The sequence below is a fragment of the Peromyscus eremicus genome, chromosome 5, assembly GCF_949786415.1.
Source record: "Peromyscus eremicus chromosome 5, PerEre_H2_v1, whole genome shotgun sequence".
Lineage (NCBI taxonomy): Eukaryota > Metazoa > Chordata > Mammalia > Rodentia > Cricetidae > Peromyscus > Peromyscus eremicus.
In genome coordinates this window covers 118417237-118444127 of record NC_081420.1, presented here as the reverse complement: position 1 = coordinate 118444127, position 26891 = coordinate 118417237, and the positions used below count along the sequence as shown (strand labels likewise).

Sequence of the window (26891 nt, the reverse complement as noted above, 5' to 3'; positions counted from 1 at the left end):
TTCAGAAGCAGCAGCATGCACCCTTTGGTATCTTTAGACAGTTTGAGTAACTGAGTTCACATTTACGGAACTGTGAAGTGCCTCGGTTTCCAGCACTACCTAGTCAGGTGGATCTTGGGAAATGTGTGGTAGTAGTCACACCCTCAATTAATTCCTGGGGTTTCTGGCAAAAATGAAGCGTGTGAAGAAAGAGCTGGCAGTTCTGACTCTGTCGGGGACACAGCCACCCCAGGGGAGGGGTTTTAGATAGTCCTGCTGTTGTCTGTGTCCCCCCATGTCCTCCCATGCCTCCACCCCCATCCTGTCCTCCCCTACACTTGCTCTGGGTCTCTGGTAGTTTGGAGTCCCCAGGGTTCATTTCAGATGGGTGCTTGCATAGTTTTGTGCCTCTTCACACCTCCTCACTAGTAAACAGAGACTCATCCAGGACTCTCTCCTCCAAAAGACATTTAAGATGCACTTCCAAAAGCAATTTATAGGCAGATGTCTGGATTGACTATTTTACTTATCTGGAGGCTGGGGTTGAACCCAGGGCTTCCTGCATGCTAGGCAAGCACTCTGACAACTGGATCACTTATTGAGTCCTGAGGTTTATTTTTTAACTATGAAGCAGGAAGAAAAATTCTCCAGGAACTGGCTTAGCTGTACGACAGATAGACTAGGACTCAGCTACACTGACGGGAGAGCCACAGAGAGCTTCACAGGTGTTCTGGGAGATGGTTTGGTTTCGTTTTTGCTCCACCCACCTCCCCCCCCCCACTCCCCCACCCTCTGCTCTCAGATATCTGCAGTGTCCACGAATACGTTAATGTTTTCAAGACTAATGCTTTGAACATAGTAAAAATGGCCATCCTACCCAAAGCCATCTACAGAGTCAATGCAATTCCCATCAAAATTCCAACACAATTCTTTACAGACCTTGAAAGGACAATCTGAAATTTCATATGGTCAAATAAACAAACAAACAAATGCAGGATAGTTTAAACAATACTGAACAATAAAAGAACTTCCAGAGGTATTACCATCCCTGATTTCAAGCTGTACTACAGAGCTACAATAATAAAAACTGCATGGTATTGGCATAAAAACAGACAGGTAAATGAGTAGAATTTAAGAGCAGATATAAATCCACATACCTACGGACACTTGGTTTTTGATATAGAAGCCAGAAATACATAATGGAAAAAAGAAAGCACCATAAACAAATGGTGCTGGCATAACCGGATGTCAATATGTAGAAGGATGCAAATAGATCCATATTTATCCCCCTGCACAAAACTCAAGTGTTAGTGGATCAAAGACCTCAACATAAAACCAGATACACTGAACCTGATAGAAGAGAAAGTAGGAATATCCTTGAGTGCATTGGCACAGGAGACCACTTCCTGAACAGAACACCAATAGCACAGGCACTAAGATCAATAATTAATAAATGAGACCTCATGAAACTGAGAAGCTTCTGTAAGGCAAAGAACAGTATCAATATGACAAAATGACAGCCTACAGAATGGGAAAAGATCTTCATCATCCCCACCTCTGTCAGAGTGCTGATCTCCAAAATATATAAAGAACTCAAGAAACTAGACACCAACACCACAAATAATCCAATTAAAAAATGGGGTACAGATCTAAACAGAATTCTCAACAGAAGAATTCCAAATGGCCGAGAAACACTTAAGGAAATGATCAACATTCTTAGTCATCAAGGAAATGCAAATCAAAACCACTCTGAGATTCTATCTTACATCTGTTAGAATGGCTAAGATCAGTAACACAAGTGACAGCTCATGCTGGTGACGAGTACAAACTTGTATAGCCACTGTGGAAATCTGCTGTGAGATGATCCTTCTGTACACTGTGAATATATATTGCTCTCATTGGTTGATAATAAAGCTGTTTTGGCCTACAGTAAGGCAGGATAAAATTAAGTGGAACAATTAAACTGAGGACTTGGAGAAAGAGGGGCAGAGTTGAGGGAGATGAGAGCCAGCCATCTAAGAAGCAAGATGCCAAAGGACCAGTAAAGCCACAGCTACATGGCAAGACATAAATGAATAGAAATGGGTTAATTTTAAATGTAAGAGCTAGTTAGTAATAAGCCTGAGCCATCTGCCAAGCATTTATAATTAATATACATCTCTGTGTGGTAATTTGGGAAATGGGTGCTGAGTATTTGGAAACAGGCAGTTGGGACAGAGAACTCCACTCCCATTTCCAGAAATCAATATGGCAGTTCCTCGGAAAATTAGAAATCTACCTACCCTAAGACCCAGCTATACCACTCTTGGGCATATAGCCAAAGGAGGTTCCACTATACTACAAGGACACTTGCTCAATTATGTTCACAGCAGCTTTATTCATAATAGCCAGAAACTCCAAACAACCTAGATGTCCCTCAACTGAAGAATGGATAAAGAAAATGTGATATATTTACCCAGTGGAGTATTACTCAGCTGTTAAAATCAATGACATCATCTATTTGCAAGCAAATGGATGAAACTAGAGAAAAAATGTCATTCTGAGTGAGGCAATCCAGATCCAGAAAGATAAGCATGATACGTACTTACTTATAAGTGGATATTAGCTGTAAAGTAAAGGATGATCATGCTGCAATCCACAGACCTAGAGAGACAAAATAACAAGGAGGGTGGAGAGGGAGCTGGCAGCATGGATATACCAGGGAAGGGAAAATAGAATAGATTTTGTGTGTGGACTGGGACATGTGGGAATGGGAACAGGAGGAATCAGGTTGGAGAGGGAGGTATGGAGGAAGAGAATATGTGAGAAAAAACTGTAATTGGGGGACATTTGGGGTCAGTGTGGAAATACAGCGCAGTAGAAACTTCCTGGAACCTATGAGGGTAACCCTAGTGAGGACTCCTAATAATGGAGGATACAGAACCTGAACAGGCCATCTTCTGTAACCAGGCCAGTCTTCCAGTGGTGGGACTGTGACACCAATGCAGCCACAAAACCTTCAATGTACAATCTGTCCTGCTTGCAAGATGTGCTGGGGCAATGGTGGCTCAGAGCTTGTGGGAGTGGCCAAACAATAACTGGTCTAACTTGAGGCTCACATCACATGCCTGACACTGCCTGGATAGCCAGGAACTGGAAGCTGGATGGCCCAGAGACCTAGGGTAGAACCAAATATGACTGAAGGGAGGTGGGGGGAAGGTCAGTGAAAATGATTCCTAATGATATTTTGCTTTACTCATAGATGGGTGCCTAGCCCAATCATCATCAGAGAAGCTTCCTCCAGCAACTGATAGAAGCAGATGCAGACACTCACAGCCAAATATTAGGCAGATCTTGGGCAACTCCACAGAAGACAGGGAGGAAGGATTGTAGGAGCCAGGGGGGTGGAGGACACCAAGAGAACACAGCCCACAGAATCAACTAAGCAGGGCTCATAGAGGCTCACAGAGACTACAGCCATGGAGCCTATACGTGTCTGCACTAGGCCCTCTACATATACATTGTGGTTGTTCAGTTTGGGGTTTTTGTGGGACTCCTAACAGTGGGAGTGAGGGTGTCTTTGACTCTTTTGCCTACTCTTGGGACCCTTTCCCTCCTACTGGGTTGCTTCATCCAGCCTTGATATGAGGGTTTGTGCCTTGTCTTATTACATCTTGTTGTGCCATGTTTGGTGGATATCCTGGGAGCCCTGCTCTTTTCTGAAGGGAAACAGCGGAGGAGTGGATCTGGAGAAGAGGGGAGGTGGAGTAGGGGTTGAGAGGAGTGGAGGGAGGAGAGGCTGCTGTCAGGATGTATTGTATGTGAGAATAAAAAAGAACAGACAGATGCTTTGATCCAAAGGCCTTTGCCACTCTAAGAGCCTTATGTAAGGGAGGTTTCACTGTAACAAGTTTTAAAATTGATGGCAATTTAGAAGGAGAATAAAGTCTTTCAAAGCCCAAATACTCCTATAATGCTTGTCAACAGTCTGTTAACAGCAAATAATGAAGATACAGTTGTTCTCATTATCATTAGCACAGGAAGAAAATGCTAGGACTTAGAAATATACCACACTCTACTTAGGGTGACCGGTTCATGCAAGTTTACTAGTGACTTGCCTGATTCTATCCCCAAAAGTCTTGAGTCCCAGGGACTCCATGTGTTCCGGGCAAACCTAGATGGTAACAATTGTCCGATCTGTGGCCCAAGATATAAAGGAACTTTGAAAATAGAACTCAATAAAACTGAAAAGCGGCTTCTAGAAAAACACATGCATGTAAAAACATATCAACAGAACTGAAAATCTTAAAATATTGCTAGCAATGACACTATCCATCACCCAAAATCGAATTATTTTGCTCATGGATCTTTTCTATACCCATTCATATTTTTTACACAGTTGTAAGGAGTGAATGTAGTTTTCTTCTGATTCTCACTATTTTTTAAGGATTCCTTTCCATGCTGTGTGTTTTCATAAAAGTATTCTGAAATCCTGCATATTATTATACTACATTTCAAAACCATTTCAGCAATTCACAGTGCTACCACCAATACACACAAGTAGTACCTCAATGAATAGCAATTGCTTTTTCTTTTTCTTTTTTAAATTTTAAGAAGTTATTCAATGGAACTTTACAATTATTCAAGTGAGTTAGTCACTGATTCTGCTTTAAACTTGCTCTGTTTCTTCTTCAGTTACTAGCCTTTCCTATGAAGTTAAACCATCAGAAAATTTTCTTGGATGATATACTTTTCACGTGGAATACATCTGCTCCTTCTTCCTCACGTGTATGTGCAATATACATATACAGATATAAAGTTTGTATTTATATACAGATATAAAGTTTCCATGGATTTTCCCCACTCTGCCTGACAGCTGCAGACTAATTTGCTCCTCCCATGTAGTGTGCAAATATTATCTTCCCTTTGAATTTATTCAGTCACATGCCCACATTCAATGTCTTGTAAATCTTTCCACCCCCAGACCAGTTCTCCCTGTTCTGAGTTATGCCGTGAGTAAGCAGCCTAATTCCCACTTGTGTTTCCAAGCAGGACAGGAAACCTTGTCTTCTATAGGAAGCCATCCAAGCCCTCTCGCTCCTACTGACTTACTTGCCCAGTCCTTTTCTTCTTCCTCTTTGCTCACCATCTCTGGAAGGGCTCTATTTGTACTAATTTTCAGAGAGCTAGCTTCTGTAAAGAACCACTTTTTAAAAATTTACATTTATTTATCTTATTTTTATGTATGCAAGTGTTTGCCTGTAAGCTTGTATCTGTGCCCCATGAGTACACTGCCTGCAGAGGCCACAAGAGGGCATCAACATCTTGGAACTGGAGTTAAATAAAGATGATTATGAACCACCATGTGGGTGCTGGGAACCGAACCCAGGTCCTCTGCAAGATCAATAAGTGTTCTTGACACAGAGCTATCTCTTGAGCCTTAACAAAACACACACTACTTTTATAATGTGCCATCTGGATAGTCCAGAGGGTAGCATGGACTGAGGAATGAGAGGGTTTAGCACTAGTGCCTACTGCAGCATGGTGTCTTTATTACACTGGATTCCTGGGCTGGATAAGGGCTGAGCATGGAAGCAAGAAGTCAAATTGTTTGACCAGTGGACAAATGAAAGAGGACTTGAAACATGAGATAAAACTTATATATTCTTGCTGGGTGGTGGTGGCGCACACCTTTAATCCCAGCACTCAGGAGGTAGAGGCCAGTGGATCTCTGTGAGTTCAAGGCTAGCCTGGTCTACAGAGTGAGTTCCAGGGCTACTCAGAGAAACCCATGTTGAGAAAACAAAAATGAACAACAACAACAACCCCCGAAACATTTACATTTTTAATTTTATTTGAGCCTGTCCTCTTTCAGACACCTTTTCTTACTATAATTTTTATAAGCATAGACCAAGGACAAAATACAGCCAAAGGGAGCATTGCAAGGTGACTGTTGAAAATCTGCACTGGGAAGTGGTGGAGGGCAGGGAAGGAACACAGCCTGGTGTCTGAAGACACAGGTTCCCCTCCTGGCTCTAACAGCTTTACTTGTCAGCTAATGTTGTTCAAGCTTAAAATTAAAGACAACCCTGAATATGTGGCATGGATGGACCTTGAGGACATCATACCATGGGAAGTATGCCAGTCACAGAAGAATAGAAGCTGCAAATCTGTGTACATAAGGAATCAAACCAAACAAACTTCTGGAAGAAAAAGCAGAACGGGGCTGGGGAAGCAGAGGACCCAGGGGATCACCAACTAACAGAGACTAAGTTTCAGTCATGGGAGACCAGCAGTCCTGGACTCTTTAGGACATTGTACCTATGGGAGACCAACAGTCCTGGACTCTTTAGGACATTGTACCTATGGGAGACCAACAGTCCTGGACACTCTATGGGACATTGTACCTATGGTAGACCAACAGTCCTGGACTCTATAGGACATTGTACCTATGAGAGACCAATAGTCCTGGACTCTATAGGGACATTGTACCTATGGAAGACCAACAGTCCTGGACTCTATAGGACATTGTACCTATGGGAGACCAACAGTCCTGGACTCTATAGGACATTGTACCTATGGCAGACCAACAGTCCTGGACTCTATAGGGACATTGTACCTATGGGAGACCAACAGTCCTGGACACTCTAGGGGCATTGTGCCTATGGCAGACCAACAGTCCTGGACTCTCTAGGACATTGTACCTATGGGAGACCAACAGTCCTGGACACTCTAGGGGCATTGTGCCTATAGCTTACAATGCTGTTTCATGAACTTATCTGTTAAGAAACTAGACCTTACATTTGGTATTAACTGCAATAAGATAAAACTGCAAATGCATTTTTGAAAAGAAAAACCTCAAGCTCTCATTTAGTTTATGCATCTTTACAATGGAATAGTATCACTTACCTTGTAAGTGAGGAAAAATATGGCATATTTACATACCAATGTCCTTGCTCTGTCATTCTGTGTATTGAAGATACATCTGACTTATTCTGCTTGTCCAAATTCTATTCTTTTTCTCTCTTTTTTATTAGCCTAGTATTTTTATTGATTATTTGGGAATATCACATAAAGTATCCCAATCACCCTTACTTCCCAGTCCTCCAGGGTCTGCCCCCCACCTTTCTGGCCTCTCCATGATGAAAAGATTAAAAAAATACAAGTCCAATTTGTATTGTTCATGTAGTCATTGGAGCATGGTCAAACTCCCAGTGGCCAGCCCCTTAAAGAAAAGTGAGTTCTTCCCCCTCTGACCCCACCAGTATCCTTCTATTGTATAAGGTATACTTCCTTATCCTTATCACAGTTTTTAAGAGTTCTCTATGGTGATATTTTATTTGTATTGAAATGTGATTTTATTTGTATGTTAATAAATAAAGTTGCCTGGGGGTCAGAGCTAATAGCAAGCCATAGCAGAAGCCAGGTGATGGTGGCACACACCTTTAATCCTGATCACATGACAGGCAGATCTCTGTGTGTTCAAGGATACAGCCAACATGGAGACACCCGCCTTTAATCTCAGTACCAACCATAGAAGACCTGGAGGTCTGTATAGACAGGCAGTGATGAGGAGGTCATGTGGTTGGGTTTACAACCAATGAGAAGGCAGAACAGAAAGTCAACAAAAAGACAGATACACAGGAAGTAGGTCTCTCTCTGAGGGGAAGGACAACAGCAGCAGCAAAGGGTAAGAAAAGGTTTATAGTATCAGCTCTCAGCTATTGCTCTGACCTCTTGGGCCTTTAACTCTGCATTTGGCTCTGTGTTTCTTATTTAATAAGACTGTTACATCTACAGTTCTCTTTAATGGCTTTCTGTCTAGGTTGTTATTTTTTGGGGGTGGGGGTGGGAATGTCACAGAAGCCTTCTGTGTCTCTCTGTCTCAACTGAGAGTCTGCTGTCATCCATACCAGAGCAGAAGCAGCTTCCGTGTCCTTTATAGTCAGCAGGAAAAACGTTCATGGACATCCACATGGTATCTGGCCACAGCATAGACCATGAACCTTCACCTGGCATCTGGCGTCAACACGTGCCACACACCTCAACATGATCACTGATGGCAGTATGGGCCACAGACACCAATACTGTCCCTGGTGGCAGCCCAGCCCATGGACATCAACATGGTTTCAGGTAGTAGCACAGACTATAAACATCCACAAAGCTTTTGGTGGTAACATGGGCCATGACTGCAACAGAACCATGGACCAAGATATGGCCCCTTTTGGCAATGTGGGCCATAGATATCAACATGGCCTCAGGTGGCAACATATCGGCATGGCCTCCAGCAGCATCATGGTCCATGGGCATCAACATGGCCTCATGTGTTGGTGGCACAGACCACAGCATCAGCATGGCCTTCCATAGTAACATGGGCCCAGCATGGCCTATGGACATCAACATGGTTCAGTCTCTCTCCACAGAATAAGCACTGCTCTGTTCCTCCATCTTTCCCATCCCTCCATCGCAAATTCTTTAGTCACAGTGGCATTGGAAACGGCAGTGTGTCACTCAGTATATATATATATATATTTGCCCACACAGCTCTACATGCAAGTACTCATTGCCTTGAGTCATTGGTCTGGCTCAAGGCCTCTGGTCTCTAACGCACCACACATCCTGGACCATCATGGAGACTTCTTTGATCACAGCCATGTTTCAGGTTTTCATCTTCAGTGACAATGACTCGCTCCCAGATCTGGTTCTACAGCACCGACTCCTCCTTGTGGTCTAGCAGCTGGTAGATGGAGTAGGTGTTGGGGATGGACATGCCTGATGACAGCTGAGTTGGTCAGGCTGCCATGGGAAGCAGGCTCTCCTGGGCAGGCACCTCAGGGGCCCAAATTCTATTCTTAAACCACTTGGAAGAAGCAGTTTGGCATAAAGAAAGGAAAGGGAATAAAGAACTCTGGATTCAAGTTGGTGACCAACTACTTACACACCACACGGCGGTGACCAAATTGCTCACTTCTTCCTTTGTGTCAAGTTGGCCTAAGGACTAAATTGATGTGAAGATTCGATATGGCACTAAGAGTCATTCATTTCACACTTATTTCCAGCTCAGTTTTAAGTAATTGGGCACTTAGAACTTACTACATCCATCTCATTGCACTTCTCTAGGAAACAGGTCTCCTGATCCCTGCAATTCACATCATGCCTCTTCTTGGACAGCAGCTTTTGGAATCCCAGCTCACAAAAAGCAGCTGCCATAAACAACTCTTGCTTTTCCCACCTCAGCCCAAGGACAGCTCTTCCTTCCACTTGTTGGCTTGTTTGCAAGCAATGGCCTAACAAAGTGGGACATGAGGGACCTCCAGGAAAGCCAGTAAGGTTCTCAGGCAGAGACAATGGCTCTATGTGCTTCCTGTTCCACATGTATGTGATGTTTCCAAGAAGAGATAAGATCATCTTGAATACAAAGCTGAGCAGATTTTTGCTTCTTCATGGAAGACATAAGCTCCCAAAGTGGCTCATGAAGTCATTTTCTATAACTTTCTACATGCCTCCATGTAGATGAACACTGTCCGTGTAGCCCTACAGAGGGTACTTGGAGCACTTGACAAGGCAGAAGATTTGAGAACAGAGATGGAACATCAGGAGATGTCATGGGAGACACCACGGGCAAGTACAGCCGCCCACGCTGGAGAGCAGGGTCCCCGCAGACACGTTCTCCTGCAGCTGCCCCTGACGTCTACTCTGTTTCTCTGAAGATGTTCTCAAATTCCAAATGCATTCACTAGAGCTGGAGTTTGCAAGCCCGATACCGATTTCCTCCAGGACCGTGCATCCCTCACTGCCATGCTTTAAATGACAGGTTCACCAGGGAGCACAGGAATTACCTCATTGATGTTAATGTGATGAGCTGAGCACCAGACACTTCACTAATCCTATTACTCTCATAATAATATTCCAATAGTTATTTGTGACAATTAAGAAGACATGAAGAGGGCTGGAGAGACGGCTCTACAAATAAGAGTGCTTGCTGTTTTTCCAGGACTCAAGTCTCAACACCCACATCAGCCGGACAGCCACCTCTGACTCCAGCTCCAGGGGATTCAATGTCCACTCTCCCTCCATGGGTATCTGCACACACACACACACACACACACACACACACACACACACCACCACGACCACCACCACCACCACCAGCACCACCACTACCACCAACAACAACAATGAATCTTTCAAAGATCCTTTGCACAAATGTCAAAACTGCTCTGCTTCTGCATCTCTGCTGCTACAGAACAACTAAAGTGTGCATTGATGATATTCTCCTCACTCTGTAAGACTCTCAAAGTCGTACTTGTTATGGGTCTGTGTTAGAGTGTGGTCACTGTGACAAACCAGAGGAGTCAACTTAGAAAAGGGAAGGTGATTTTCACTCTGGTTTCGGTTGGTCCTTTGCTTTGGGTTCTGTGATGTGATAGAACATCTGGGCGAGAGGGCACGCTGAAGCAGGACTACTCATCTGATGGCAGGGAAAGCTAGGATTCAGAGGGAGAACCAGATTGCCAAACACTTAACTTCCTCTGCTAGGCCCACCCCTAAAGGTCCCCCCCGCTCCCGGTCCCAATAGACCACAGACTGGGAACCACGCTTCCAACACATGCTTTCCAAGGACTCCTCTGTGGGGCTAAGTGCTTAATCCTCAGTACCTGTGAATATAACTACAGTGGAAGGGAGGGGCTTTGTCCAGTTCTGAAGGGACATTGTGGCAGCCTGAATTCAACATGGCAGTCACATATAGAGGGGAGATGATGTGAAGAGGAGGTGCAGTATACCAACCAATGAATGCCCTGAGCCACCACAGGCTGGGAGGGCCTGAAACAGGCCTTTCTCCACAGATCTCAGAAGGACCCAAACTCTGAGGTCATCTTGATTTTGGATTCGAAGCTTCAAAACTGTGAGTCCACACATTTCTGCTGTTTAGTCCACCTAGTTAGCAGTATTTTGCTATGGAAGCCCCAGAAAACCAATGTAGTACAGTGACAAAGATTTCTTTAAGTAACAAAAGCTATTACTTTTGGGAAAAAGAATACGTCAAGGATCTACTCAGTGCATTTGAAGAATGTGATACTCATTTTAGACATGCCATATAGTACAATCATGTGGGGAGTGATCAATTGAATAGTATCTAAAACAACACAAAATGACTTTCAAAAACTCTTTAGTGTCTCATATAAATAATCCCTTCCTAGCATTTTGGCTTTTTATTTTATTATATATTCTGTTATAAATGTAGTTTTATTTTTATTCTTTAGCATTTGAAGTGAAGTTGATTATCATGGTATTCAGTTCTTAAAAAGGTAAAAATATAATCATTTAATATAACCAAAGATGTCACATCAAAATTGATAGAAATTTCATTGTAATTCCTTATTTGTCATGGGATAACATTTGCCAGTTTATTAGAAAAACAGCCTTAATAACTAAAAGACATGCAAAGGATATATCAGTTTTTAGTGTGGCATTTTATTTTCTCTTTCATTTTATTAAAAATTAATAGAGATGTAAGCGCTGTTGAGAGGATTTAAAACCCTTCAGATGTACGAGATCTCAACTGAGGAGGCCTCTAGAGAAGGGTACGGAAGCAGAATGATGAGGAACTCACTTTGCAGGGTGACTGACTGCTCTCTCTCTCTCTCTCTCTCTCTCTCTCTCTCTCTCTCTCTCTCTCTCTCTGTTGTTTTTCAGTTAGAACAAAACTGGCCAGCTGAGAACTCTCAGAGACACTATCAAAAAGGATAGGTTTTAAGAGATAACGATGGAGACTGAAGACCACTAGAGGTCCAGACCCAGGATCATAGAGTAGGAAAGTGTGAGACTGAGGTGCCAGAAACATGAATTCCATGTATAAATTGAATGATCATCACATAGCAAAGGAAGACTGATTTTGAGAGGCCTTAAATAGCAAATAAACATTTGAAATAAAAGTAACAATTGGAGGGGCAGGTGAGACGGCTGAGCAGGTAGAAGCGCTTGCCACCAAGCCACCCACTTGAACTTGAGTTCAATCCCAAGGGCCCATGTGTAGGAAGGGAAGAATCAGCTCTTCTGAGTTGCCCCCTGAATACCACACATGTGCTATGTCATATGTATATTCACACACACAGAATAGATGTTTAAAAATACCAATGGAAACCTGCAGTTTCACACATGGAGGTTTAAGTTGGTGATAGTTGACAGGCATTGAGTGCCTTGGTTCTGTGCTTACGTGGCATCACACTCAGAAGTGCAGCAGCTGCTTTGAGAGGCTGAGTCGAGCACTCTGAGAGTCTCTCCTACACTCCACTTCTAACTAACTCCGGAAAGTGAGGACGTCATTTCATCACTGCAGCCTGACTTCCTTGTCTCTAAAGGGGAGGGCGGAGCTCACGATATCTACTCCTAACTCGTTTTCTGATTTCTATGGATACATGTGCCATCTTATTAATTTATTGTGGTGAAAAAGCATTTTTATGAGAAGTGGGGATGGAGCTTTGTGTTAACTTATTTATGCTTCTCTTAGTTTTGACCTTTTATGATTTTTAAGTTTTTATTTGTGTGTATGTGTTTTTGTGGACATATGCCATGTGTATGCAGGTGTCAACGGAGGCCAGAAGAGATCATAGAACACATCCTTAAACACTCAGTCATCTCTCCAGGTCCACAAATGATTTTTTTTTTAAGGAGAAAAATGCTTTTATTATTTGGAAACTACTTTATGGGGTGAGTGATCACTACTGCATGAAAGTCAGAATACTGTGGGATGGTCTCAGCTTTGTTGATTTTTTTCTTTTTTTTTTTAAATGTATGATAAGTTTGTTTGTTTGTTTGTTTGTTTATTTATTTATTTATGTTGAATGCTGTTTATTGAAGGAGGGAAGAGGTCTTAAATACAGGCTTACAGCACAATGGGAGAACCCCGGAGGGCAGAAGTTTGCTACAGATGTTTTACAATCTTGCATCTAAGCTGTTAGTGCCCATTATGCAGGATACACAGACAAGGAACTTCCCTTAAGCATTCAGGAGGGTGGAACCCGGCAGGGAATTAGCATAGGGAGGATATCAAGGTCAAGGTCAGCAAGCAAGGCAACAGTTACTCAAAATGAGGGCCAGGGACTTACAGGTCCCCCTTTTACTAAAAAATGAGCTTCTGACTTAGGTTGCGTGGTCACCTTACCCGTCGTGGAGATTTTTTTTATAACATGCCACCAACGTTTTTGAGTGATTTGCTTTTGAAAATATGCCATGTTGGGGCTGGATGATGGCTCACTGGTTAAGAGTGCATGCTCCTCTTGCAAAGGATCCAGTTGTGGTTCCAGCATCCACATCAACACACATGTGCTTGTGACTACAGCTCCAGGGCGTTCAGCACCACTTGCCTCCAGGGCACGTATGCTCATGGTGCAAATGAACTCACACAAAGACATACACACATATACATTTTAAAAAGTAACAAAATTATTAGCATTGGCTTCTTATTATCTGGTTAAACTGAATTATTTTCTTTCAATTATTTATTCTCTTGGTTTGGTTCCTATTTAGTGGCTCTTCTCACTATTTGAATGTCCATTACCTAAGAATATTAATTAATTCATGAATATGATGGTTTAAAATAGTTTCTACTTTTGTTTAATGCATTCGAATTGGGTCTTTAAAAACCAGTTTTAAAAATTGCACTTCAAATTTCTCAGTTTTGTTTCTAATAGAGATCTCTGCTCCCTCCTCTAACCTCCAGGGCAAAGAGACCTTTTCCCTCTGTCTGCTTCTAGACAGAGATAGATCTGGTTGGTGGAATACTGAACCCTTGTCCTCTCTGGATTCAGTCTGTAGGAGGTGTGGTCTCTGAACTTCCTGCCTAAGCACAGAGAGTGGCTTTGATGAGCCTTCTGCCAGGACTGGAGGTTAGGATTAATCCCTGGGGGGCTGGGGAGATGACTCATCAGTTAGGAGCACTTGCTGGCCTTGTGTAGGAACCAGCACCCACAAGGTGGCTCACAACCATCTTTAACTCTAGTTCCATGGGATCTGATGTGCTTTTCTGGATTCCACGGGCACCAGGCATGCATGTGGTACATATACGCACATGAAGGCAAACATACATACACACAAAATGAAGTAAATCTATTTTTAAAAATAACAAAAACAAGATTAACCCCAAGATGAAAGAGAAGGTGACACATCCCAGCCCTGATGTCAGCAGTCTCACAAGTGCAGTCCCTGAGATTTCTGTTCTTTTGAACCCATCCTATACTTGGCACAGCTAACAAAGGCTTCCCTCATCCTTTTGCCTTATTCGTTTTTTTGTTTGAAAGGTTTTTCTCACAGAAGCCAAAAAATATGTAGCCATGTATCCTACCTGTTCTTTATAGTTCGTTTAAAAAATGTTTCTCATGCAATTTCATTTTAAAATAATGTAGATCTGACATAATCTAAGGATGTGTGTCAGGACCACATCTAATGACTTGTGTTTCTTTGTCTGTGATATTTAGGATAAACTGAATTTTTGGTGTGTGTGGGTTGGTGTGTGTATGCACGTGTGTTATAGGCACATGCTTGTGTGTGCACATGTGTGCATGTGGAGATCAGAGATTGACACTGGGTGACTTGCTTGACCCTTCAATCACTCTCCATCTTAGTTTTTGAGAGAATCTTTCCCTGAACGTGAAGCCCATCAATTCAGCTGCGCTGACCGGCCATGCACTCCAGGATCCACCTGTCTCTACCTCCCCAAGTGCGGGGCTTACGGACTCATGCCGCCATGCCCAGCTTCGGCATGGGTGCTGGGAGCTGAACTCAGGGCTCCATGCATGTACTTCGCCCATTGAGCAACTCAGCCCCGGGAAGCTGATCTTCACATCGTTGCTGGCAACAGACCTTTGAAATACATGTGATTCTATTTGAGGGAGGTGCTCATGAAGCCTCACTGGTACCTGAGGAACTATGGGCAGTTGAGCTATATGGCTGCTGGGGGAGTGAGAGTAATTTTCCTTGGAGGTGTGGGCACTGGTCTATTGTCCTACACCCATGATTATACAGGCAACACTAAATGAATTCAGTGGGTTATTTAAAAAGGAAGAGAAGGCCGTGGCATTGGGAAGGAGACACGTTGTGGGTAATCTGGGTGAGTTAGAGTGGTGGGTATGATCAAAACACATTGGACATGTATAAGATTCTCAAAGAATGAATAAAACTGTATTAAAATGGTTCAGTTGATTTTAGTAACATTCAAAGGATTTCTGTTTTACTTGCTAGACTAAATATAGGGTTAGAATAAATTAGAAAAAGCAAGCTAATGTTTACATTTCCCATTTATACTTTATTTATATTCTCTTTTTCATAGATGCTTGTTTAAAAGATTTAAAAATCATTTTGCACTCTGGTAAGGACAATAGTAAGTATGTCTTTTAAGTGTTAAAAATAAGCTAGAGGAGTAATCAACAATACTTCTAAATGTTTGGTAAATATGGAAATCATAAAGAGGAAATTAAAATTATTTTATTTTATTATACTTAATTTTATGTATCATCTACTAAAACCATTTAACTTCTTTTTGGTAAATTCAACTTTGTAGACACTTAGTTTGAATTTTTATGGCTAGTTCTTCTGTATGAGGCTTTCCCTTGTCTTGAATTTCTCATTTTGACCTGTTTGGTTCTAGACCACAGTACACTTGGAAACTACACACGCGTGGTGCTTTTAAAGCAGGGATCTTTAAACATGTTTTCCAGCGGCTTTGTGTGAGAACCAGGAAGTAGCCTGGTGTTCCTCCTTGCACGTCTCAGGTCTCAGGCTCACAGTGTCCCCATCTCTTTTCTCCCACTAAACTCTGCAGGGTCTACTCTTTTGTCTTCTGGTATTCGTTGATGAAATGAGAAAACAGAGCCTTGTTTACTTCCTGACTCAACACAGTCAGTGTTTTCTCTTTGCGTGTAGGTAGATAGCTCTCTTCATGTAGTATTCAAAAGGCTTCCAACGACGTTTCAAAATATATGGATCTCTCTTTATTAACTTTGACTGAAGCAGAGAAGCTAGTTTAATTTTCATTTAAGATACTTGTACGGTCAACAAAACTTTCTGGAGATAATTCTGATTATTACTTTCATTCCAATCATGGTTTATTCTTTCCCTAGAGAGTCTGTATTCATCACCATCTTACACTGCCTTCATCTCTTCGTCTTCCTCTGCAGTATGAGGCCTTTATTCAAGTGTGTTGTAGACGTCACAGTTACATATTTACATTGGGCCAATTCCTCTCTTTAAGGAAAGCAGTTCTTAGGTAGAACCCCCGGATCTAGGATGCAAAGATCCCTGCAGGCTAGCTTTTCAGAAAAGTCACGGTCTTTTGGAAGCTCCACGGATACCCTTCAGGTGGGTGTTAGAGGCAGCAGATCTTGATTTTGACCCTGTCATTCTCTGATGGTAAGGAGAGGTTGGTGTTTTCCAAACTCTGCAAGCCTTCATAGCTTGCTATCTAGGCGCCTTCCCCTAAGACTGCAAGTGTAGGTCTCTGCCCCAGCCACTTCCCCAATCCTCCTGCCCCTTCCAGTCATGCAGGGGAGGGGAAATGCACAAATCCTGAATTCTCAGCTGGCTTGCATCAAGGCTCTGCCATGTCCACTTGCTACTATGTTGGGTTCTGATCATACCAGGAGGGTAACGATGCTTCCTGAATCATACAGTAGCCTATAAAACAGAGGGTCTGCGAATGCACTGTTCTTCCTGCCTGCGTCAGTCCTCTCCGAGGGCCACGGCACTAGCGAGGTGCTGCCAGAATAGTTTGCCTTGGTCTCTTACTAGCGGGGCAGTTGTCCCAGCAAACTGATCACCTACCCAGGCACACGCAACACGCTTCTGCAAGTAAGTGCAAACTAGCATCAGCTCAAGAGCCCAAACTGGGGTGACAGGTGTCCACTTAGAGAATGACTTGCCTTCAAGAGTCTATGACTCTTAGCCGGAATCAGCAGGAGGTTAAGGCGCTCATTGCCTAGAATTCTTTGTGTGTGAGAGAAGGGGAAGGAGGGAGAAAAAGAAGGAGAAGGAAGGAGGGAGAGAGGAAGATGGGGAGAGGCAGAGGAGGGAGGGGGAGAGACAGACAGACAGACAGACAGACACACACACACACATACACACACACACACAGAGTCAGACAAGAGACTGACTGGCTGAAGGGAGTTACCTAGTGTATGAGCTACTTTTCTGACAGGAAGTTGAACCATACCGCCCCTTATAAAATTCATGATAAAAAAGTCACAGTTGGGGACACATTCCTCATGATCATTAAGGAATAGGAGTTTGAGAGATGGCTCACTCAGTAAAGGGCTCGCCATACAGACATGAGGACTTGACTTTGATCCCCAGGACCCACGCAGAAAGTTGCTCATGGGTTCTGGGAGATAGTTCTGTGGGTAAACTGATTGCCACCCAAATTGGAAGATCAAAGTTAGGATTCCCAGCATTCATGTAAATGTCAGGTAGCCACGGGTGCCCTCCTATAACCCTGCTGCTTGGGAGGCAGAGACAGACGGTCCTTGGGATAAGATGGCTAACTAGGCTAGCTGAATTAGTGAGTTCTGGGTTCAAGAAAAATCAAGGTGAATGCTTGACATCAACCTCAGACAAAAAATGCGTGTGTGCACACACACCAGCCCACACACACATGAACATGCACACAGACCACACACACATACACACGAAAGAAACAAAAAGCTGAGTACAGTGGTACATGCTTGCAACCTCATCATTCTGGATCCAGAGACAGGTGGGTTCTGGTTTGCTGCTTTTTGAGTATAGCTTATTGAGCACATTCCAGGTCAACGAGAGACACTGTCTCCAAACCCAAGTGGAAGGAACCTGAGAAATAACACCCAGGGTTGACCTCTGGCCTCCATATGCATGAGTATATGCACCCACACACATGTGCATCCCCCCAAAATACACTCACACATTAAAAAAATGATAGAGGAGGTAGGGGAAGATGACTGATCTCTCACCATCAGCATACAAGGATAAGAGAGAGTGGAAATTCTATTGCTTCTCAATGAAATCAAAATAGCAGAGGGACAGTCCCTTAGCAGCGTACCCTCCTCTACCACTACTGGCGGGATGGCCTTCCAGTTCTAGATGAGACAGGAATGAACTGGTGGTCATCCTAGTGTGTTTTTGTGATGGTCCTGGAGACATGTGGCTTCCAAGTAATCTGTACTGAGACATTACCTTGTATCTATCCAGCAGACTGACAGTTGTAGCTGGAAGTTTTCTCAGGTCTGCCTGGCCCTTCGGCCCCACAGCTGCTTATAAAATAACCATTCAGAGACTTATACAGAGATGCCAGCACCGCCAGAAGAAGTAAGATGTGAAAATATCAGTAAGCCACGGCCATGTGGCAACTGATAGATAAACAGAAGTGGGTTAAGTTATAAGAGCTAGCTAGTGAGAAGCCTGAGCCGCAGGCCAAGAGGAGAGAGACGGCTCAGCAGTTAAGAGTTAAGAGCACTGTCTGATGTTCCAGAGGAACGGGGTTCAATTCCCAAGTCATCCAGAGTCCGATCATGCCAGGATAAAAATAAATAAATAAATAGGAAGAAGGGACCTGGTGACCCTTCTCTCCTCTCCTTTCTCCTTTCACTATCTCTCTTGGGTTTTCCCTCCTGGCTCCATCCTGCCCTGCCATAGGTCAATGCAACTTTATTTATCAACCAATCTAGGTAACACATATTCACAGAGTACAGAAAGATATCTCATAGCAGACAGTTAACAATCAATTCTAGGGCTTGAACTGAGGTGACCCAACCGTGAAGGCTCTCTCTTTCTTCCAAAGTTTCCCCGTCCCTGGAAGAATTTAGGGTCTATGTTGTAAAGTCTATCTAACATTAACACAGTCTCTCTGCTCATATTGGTGGTGAGTTCTCTGGACTGGAAAATATGCCCTTTTAAGCTCTTCTTCCAAGAGTTCCCCTGCCTGTCTCTGTGTACGTGCTCAGCACCCAACATTATCACTCAGAGAACATTGTATTGCCTTTCTCATCTCCTACGGCAATCAGTAGCTGGACTCAAAGTCTGGGGTGAAGTGGAATGGATTGCTGAATGCTAGGAAATGGTCCTTGGAAGCTACACACTGGAACTGGGTGAGAAGGAGCAGGACTTGGAAAGGTAAGGTGGACTGAAGTGAAGGTTAACTTGTCCAGTGCTAACCCTTCCAATCTAGTCCTGCAAAAAAGAGACTGACCTCCATAAGGCTCCATGGAAACAAGCTAGTTTTCTTGCTTATGTCTAGTGGGCATAAAGCAAGGCTTGGATCAGTTCCTAAGTCACTGAAAGTGGGAAGAGGGAAGAGCTGCTGTTTCCTCCACCAATGCTGTGGCTTTGCAACTCTCCCCCTCTCTCCCCCCACTAATGACGCTGCTGTGATGGCCATCATCTTAGGATGACAGAGGAAAGGCTGGTGCTGTCAGGTCGGGGGGGGGAGCATAGAGATATGTCACACCATCTTGCTGTGTGTCTTGGTCTCAGTTCATCCAAAGGGAGGAGATGGCACTTCCCTCTGGTCATTTGTTCTCCTAGGTCTGACTGGTGGTTCTTCTGGCCCTCCAAGAACTGCTCCAGAATTAATGAGCACATCTCCTACTGCTCCAGGATCTGAGTACTCTCTGCAACGCCCACCGGACAGAGCATGAATACTCCTTGCCCCTTCATCCTGGCTACACAATAAGATCCTTACTGATAAGATCATGATTCTAAAAGAAGATGCAGCCAGTGACTTACTATAAGAATTAGTCAGCACCTGATTCCTCCATGACTACTACTCTGCCGTAAATCTGCAGATATTTACACGGAGGAAAGCCTGCCTGCCCTTCAGCCAGTGGGAGCCGGGGCACAGCGTATACTTCAGCCATCCTGAGCAGAGGCGCGGACTTGAGTCTCTGTTGTGTTTGACTTAGCCAAGAGGCTCTGGATGAGAACTAGTCACATTTGTGCCTGTGGGCTGCACATTACCCCTGATTGCAACCATGTGCCCAGTCTCTGACAATGGCATCTGCATTTGTTCCTCATTTGCTCTACAGTTCCCTGAGGGAGCTGGAGCCCTGCCCTGAACCATAGCTTGCTTGGTTGGGCCCTGACAACCTGCCCGTTGCCATCTGCTGGCTAAAATCCTCTTTAAACCTGCATGGGGGCACCCATGGAATCAGGAGGCTGCCACCTGCCCCGGAGCACAGCTGTTGCCTAGATGTTGCTGTGGGGCCTCCATTTGCCTGTCTGGACCAATCAGGCCAGATGAGTGGAAGGGACAGGACCTTGGCCTCAGCAGGAACCCTACAGCCAGGTGAGCCCCCTCCATTCTAGCTGCATGTATTGACAGTCTATGAGTTTACTTTTCTTGTGGAAATTCTCCCCCAGGCTGCAGGATCTGCACAGACAGTTCTTGTCGCCAAGCACCCAGGCTCTAGACTCCCTACCAACACTGGCTTGGCTGTTCATGCCACAATAAAAATGTGGTTCTAGAACTCAAGCACTGTTTAAGAACACAGATGACATAATTTTACATCTGACAAAAGGTAAAAGTAAACTAACAACAGACTCTAACTTTAACATAGCTTTGAAGGCAAAGTCTTTGAAATATTTCAAATACAAACATGAACTTTACTACAGATACTAGTGTATTTTACTATGATGTAAGGGTGGGACATCTAAGTGTGAGCAATCCAAAGACCTGCACATGTTACTTTGAAGGAGTCCACTGGAATCACACTTCCCACACTCATATTGGTCCAGCCCCTATGTCTGTCATCAGTGAGATGACCAACCACTGTGCTGCTTCATGTAGGGTTAAGGGACACTCCCAAGAGTTGTGGCATGAATGAATGAATGACCAAATGAAACAGTAAGGTCAGTGATGCATAAATATGGTCATCAAAACTTGTTCAGAGATTCTAAAACTCAGGAGGGGGGGAATGGGCGCAGAGTGTCCATTTGGCAAGGTGAAGGGCTGGAATTTACTCAACATACTGGACTATACATTCAGAAACAGTTGGGCTTCCTGTGGACCAGGACTCGGCCTTGTTCACTGTGTTGCCCTGGGCACTAGGCTCTAAACCAAGTATTTGATAATGCACTGGAACACTGAATACTGAATGAATTTTGCTCAGTTGTAAGCTCATGACCGATAGTTTGTGGCACAGAGTTGCTTACTTAACTGTCCCTCTATTTTGGGATATTATAAACTGTACTTGTAATGGAATGGGACAATTAATCCTCTTAGGTATCTCTTAGCTGTTTATTCTGAGTTATATCATGGTGGCAGCTTTTTAGCCACACCTCCTTCCTTTTCCCTTCCTCGTAGAGTTGGCATCTCAGGTACACTTGAAAGGCATGCCTTTCCTTGTCGGAACGTAGAGAGGCTCAACTTCAAACCACAAATGCTGCCGTTTCTGTCTGCCCTCCCCACTGTGATGTCCTCTCAAAGCAGGGTGTTCCTCCTGTCCTGCAGCTGTTTCCTATCCAGAGCACTGCACCGTTATTTTTACCTGTCTCAATCCCAGCAATCTCCAAGTCTTACCAACACCCCTCAACTTCACCATGTACCGCTCTAGTCAGTCTGCAGGACCTCTCACCACGGCTGACATTTCCCAGCATCCCCTGTGCTGCTCATATTACATGGTCCCTCATCACTTTGTAGTGTCTGCCATTCTCTGGGGTACAACCCAGCTTCGCCACAGCTTCCCAGAGCACAGAAACTAATTTTTAATTTCATTTTGTTTCAAAGTCCTATATCATCCTGGCCACAAAATTATATATATTTATTTTTATATTATAAATATATATAGATTATATATAATATTATATATATATATAATCAATTTGACTACCTCCTCAAAGAACCGTAGAGTTAAAATAGCAGGTTCATAAACTATTTTAATCATCCCCTACATACTGTTTGCATATTATCTGCATATTCCTTTTCATATGTTTCTTAACTTTCTATGTGAAACTCTTGATCAGTCATCATTTAACAGCATCCTTACCATTTTGTTATTTGGTTTTGATTTTGGGTTGTCTTATTATTACACTAAATACACGGTTCTTTTAAAGAAGCAATTCCTTCAGCAATTATTGTAAAATCTCAAGGTAGAATCTGATTTATACAGTTTTTATACTTTGATCCAAGGAGGAGGAGGAGCACTAGGAAATTCACAAAGGAACCTTTTGTTTTTCCAACAGTTCTGTGAGTGGAAACTTTATTACAAAACAGACAAAGAGGGCTGCTAGGAAAACAGAAGAGAACCACCACAGACATAAAAAGATGCAGCAGGTGACCTGAGGAAGGTCGTAGAGGACGCAGAAAAGATGTGGGAATGACTCAGGAAGACACGCTGGCCGTTCTAGGCTGACTGCTCCTGCAGAGACAGCAAAGGATTGTGCAAGGAATGGCCTTCAAAGGACAACGACACTGACTCGTTAGCCACTCGATTTTGCGTTTTAACTGCAATATTGCCTCCTCACCTTCAGGTCCTTTTCTTGACTTCCTCCACGGTTTTGGTCTCAGGATCCCGCCCCCACACCAACACCTCCAGAGAGTGCCCACTCACCTTCTTCCTCGAAAAGAAGACCCATGTGCGCATGCGCTTCTGCTTCTTTCTTCCCACCGTCAGCTTTGACCCGCTGAGCAATATTAAAACACCGTCCATAGAAGTGATTTCTCACCCACTTGTCCTCAGAATTATCGAAGTAACAGGCCAGAGCGTACAAATTGTTATACACTTCTTCATAGTATTCTTTACAAAGAGGAAAAAACATACTGTGCATCAGAAATGCAGCTTAGGACACACATGATACTGCAAATTACTGCCGTATTTGAATTAAATCTAATGCAAAACATCATTTATTTCAATTATTAAAATAATCACATTAATCAAGGGGATGTGTATATGAGACAAGCAGCAGGCATCTTTCCAAAAATGCTGAAACCCTAGAAATTGAGACATACTTGGTTGAAATAGGACTTATTTATATAACAGAACTGGACAGTATCTGTTAGGAATGTGTTTCTCTTGGAAGAGGATAGTGGTGTCAGTGGTCTCATATATATAAATGGGGATATAAAAGGGGAGGAGAGGGGAGAGGAGGAGAGAGACTATTCCATATCCCAGTGATGGGTCTAAAGGCATGCACCACTAAGCCTGGAGGTGGCACACATCTTTAATCCTAGCACTCGGGAGGCAGAGATCTGTCTGGATCTCTGTGGGTTCAAAGCCACCCTGGACTACACGAGATTGACTCAGTCTATGAGAGAAATAGAGCCAGGCAGTGGTGGCACACACCTTCAATCCCAGTATTTGGTAGTCACACATCTTTAATCCCAGCACTTGAGATCTCATGCCTTTGCTTGGGAAGCATACAAACCTTTACCCCAGGAAGTGATGGTTGGGCGAGAAAGGTATATAAGGCATGAGGGGACAGGAACTAAAGGCTTTTCAGACTGAGGAGTCCTAGAGGTGAGACATGGCAGTAGCTTGTTTCCTTGTCTATCTGATTTTTCAGCATTTATACCAATATCTGGCCTTGGATTTTTTTTTTATTGAAAGATCATTTTAGCAATTCGTGTTATAATGATACACATGCTTCTCCCATTTTCTCCCAATGTTTCTAGAAATGTAAGTTTGCAACAATGCTAAAAAAGTAGACTTCCATACTTCTGTTTTGGGGTATTTTTCTTTATTGAAAATGTGTACACACTAGCCATTCCTTTTACTCAAATTTCTGGTAATTTGTTACATGGATCTTTGTATTTTTCTTTTTTCCTAAAGTGACATCTGTATTTATAAGTGTGTGTATGTGTGTGTATGCGTGTGTGTGATCTGTTTCATGAATGCTGCTGCAATAGTGAACTTGAGCAAAGATATTTGTGTGTTAACAAACTGTGCCTTGATTCTGTAACTCTAATGGCCCACAGTAGCCTCAAACCTGTGACAATCTCCCTGCCTCTGTGTAACCAAGAACTGACACTGTAGGAGAGAGCCACTGCAGCCAGGACTAAATTACCTTTAAACATCAGTCACTGCACACGGAGTGCTCCGACACCAGCTGCTCATCGCCAGGAGAGCCAGCTCCTAAAATCACCCAAGTCACTGCAGTATTTCAAAAGCATTTCTTTGTGTGTATATGTGTGGAGAATAGAGAGTGGTGTGTGTGTGTATGTGTGTGTAGAGTAAAGAGTCAGATATATGTGTGTGGGCACATGTGGTAGTTTGAATGTAACTGGCCCCCATAATCTCATAGGGAATGGCACTATTAAGAGGTGGGGCTTTGTTGGAGTGGGTACGGCCTTATTAGAGGAAATGTGTCATTGTAGGGGTGGACTTTGAGGATTCTTATGCTCAAGATCCCGCCCAGTGAGTCAACTGACTTCCTGTTCTCTGCAAGATGTAGGACTCTCATATTTCTCCACTTCCATGTCTGCCTGCATGCTGCAATACTCCCTGCCATGATAATATGGACTACACCTGTGAAACTGTAAACAAGCCCCTCAATTAAATGTTTCCCTTATAAGAGTTGCCGTGGTTGTGGTGTCTCTTCACAGCAATAGAAGAAACTCTAAATAGGACAGAAGTTGGTACCAGGGACTGGTGTATTGCTGTGGTAGGCCTGACCATGTGTTTGTTTGGAGGAATTTGGACTTTGGCACTTTGGGTTAGGAAAGCAGTGAAATACTTGAAGCACTGTTTAATGGGCCATACTAGTAGTAGCAGAGAACACAGTGGTGCTAAGGGTTATTTGAACTACCTCACTCAAGAGGTTTCAGAGAAGAATTTTAGTACACTGCCTAGAGATCATTCTTGTAATATTTTGGTAAAGAAAATGGCTGCCTTTTGCCCTTGTCCAGAGTCTGCCAGAGTCTAAAGTGAAGTCTTGAATTAATTCTGTTGGTAGAAAAAAAAGTCAAAACAGCCTAGTGTAGGATCTGTTTTGTGGTTATTAGTGGCAACTCTAATGAAGATTTATAATAAAAGGAGCAGGCTGAGCAGGGTAAATTATACATGAAAATTTTGAGGAGAAAAAGAGCACCAGGAAGTGGAATGGAGCCAAATTCTGTGTTTAAGGGGATAAACAGATTAAGAAATGGAATAAAGAGAGTGGTGACCTCAGGATAAGATCCTACCCAGCTAACTTTTCAGCTTGTGAAAAAGAACAAAAGAAAAGCTAAAGCCAGGTGTGGTGGCACACATCTTTAATCCCAGCATTGGGAAGGCAGAGGCTGGCAGATCTCTGAGTTTGAGGCCAGCCTGGTCTACAGATCCAGTTTCAGGACAGCCAAGCTTAGGCAATGAAGGACAGAAAGCTGGTGAAGATGTAATTAGACAAGGACGCCCATGTTCCAGTCCCAGTAAGCAGCAGATCTTAGCAGCTTCAGCCATGCAGCTCTGGCTTTAGAGTTAAGGACAGAAGAAAGGAGTTATGGAATAAAGCCACTGAGGCCAGGCATGTGTCAGGGGTGTCCCTGAATGGAGACCTAAGAGAGGCCATTATGTGAAGTTGAAGCCTGGATTACCTTGGAGAACCCAAGATATTAGAGATGAAGAGTTGTGGGATACTTGCCAAGGAGAGCTGCTAACAGGGAGTGGAACCAGCCCAAGACAAAGAAGTGTGTTCCAGTCAACAAAGTTGTACAGAGTTAAGAGATTGCATGAATCTCAGAAGAGACTTTGAACTTTGGACTTTTAAACATTGTTGAGACTGTGATAGACTACAGGGACTTCTGAAGTTGGACTAAATGCATTTTGCATTATGATATTGTTACAAGCTTACGCAGGCCAGGGAGTGGAATGTGGTAGTTTGAATGTAATTGGCCCCCATAAGTTCATAGGGAGTGGCACTATCAGTGGCCTTGTTAGAGGAAGTGTGTCACTATGGGCGTAGGCTTTGAGATTTCTTATGCTCAAGATATCACCCAGTGAATCAGTTGACTTCCTGTTGCCTGCAAGATGTAGCCAGCACTATGTCTGCCTGCATGACATCATGTTCCCTGTCATGATGATAATGGGCTAACCTCTGAACTGTAAGTAAGCCATTCCAAAGAAGTGTTTTCTTTATAAGAGTTGCCATGGCCATGGTAACTTCACAGCAATAGAAGAAGCCCTAACTAAGACGCACATGTGTGCATCCATGTGCATGCCTGCAGAGGCCACAGGGGCTGTCTTCCTCAGGTGCTTGCTGCCTTACTTCCTTGAGGTGGGTCTCTCACTGAATCTGCCTAGGCTTTCTTGTTTTGTTTTGAGTAGGCTGACTAGCCATCCACACTGATCCTCTTGTCTCTGCCCCCACATAGTGCTGGGGTTACAGACACATGCTGCCACATAGTGTCATCTGTGGCAGGAAGTGTCATCTGTGGCAGGGTTTCTATTGATGTGATAAAACACCGTGACCAAAGCAACTGGAGGAGGAAAGTGTTTATTCAGCTCACACTACCACATCACTATTATCATCAAAGGAAGTCAGGACAGGAAGTAAAACAGGGCAGGAACCTGGAGACAAGAACTAATGCAGAGGCCATGGAGGGGAGCTGCTTACTGGCTTGCTCCCCATGACTGGCTCAGCCTGCTTTCTTATAGAACCCAGGACCACCAGCCCAGGGATGGCACCACCCACAATGGGCTGGGCCCTCGCCCGTCAATCACTAATTAGGAAAATGCCCCACAGCTGGATCTCGTGGAGGCATTTTCTCAGTTAAGCTTCCTTTCTTTGAGATGACTCTAGTTTGTGCATCAGGTTGACATAAGAGCAGCCAGCACGCCCAGCTTTTCCTTGGGTGCTGGAGTCTAACTCAGATCTTTACGCTTACACAGCTGGAACTGTCCATGGAGCCCCTCAAAAGACACTTGTGAATCCTATACCTTCTTCACAGAAACTCCGCACAAGTGCATTTCTTACCTACTGTAAATAGACCATTAAAG

At 43.6% G+C, this 26891-nt stretch overlaps 1 protein-coding gene across 1 annotated transcript in view; it reads right to left on the bottom strand.

Annotated features, from left to right (window-relative positions):
• Ttc29 (tetratricopeptide repeat domain 29) overlaps positions 1 to 26891 on the bottom strand; it is a 203908-nt gene that overhangs the window by 136903 nt on the left and 40114 nt on the right. Inside the window, exon 6 of the mRNA XM_059264282.1 lies at positions 22530 to 22715. Within this exon, the coding sequence (XP_059120265.1) occupies positions 22530 to 22715 (186 nt within the window). The remainder of the gene's footprint in view (positions 1 to 22529; positions 22716 to 26891) is intronic.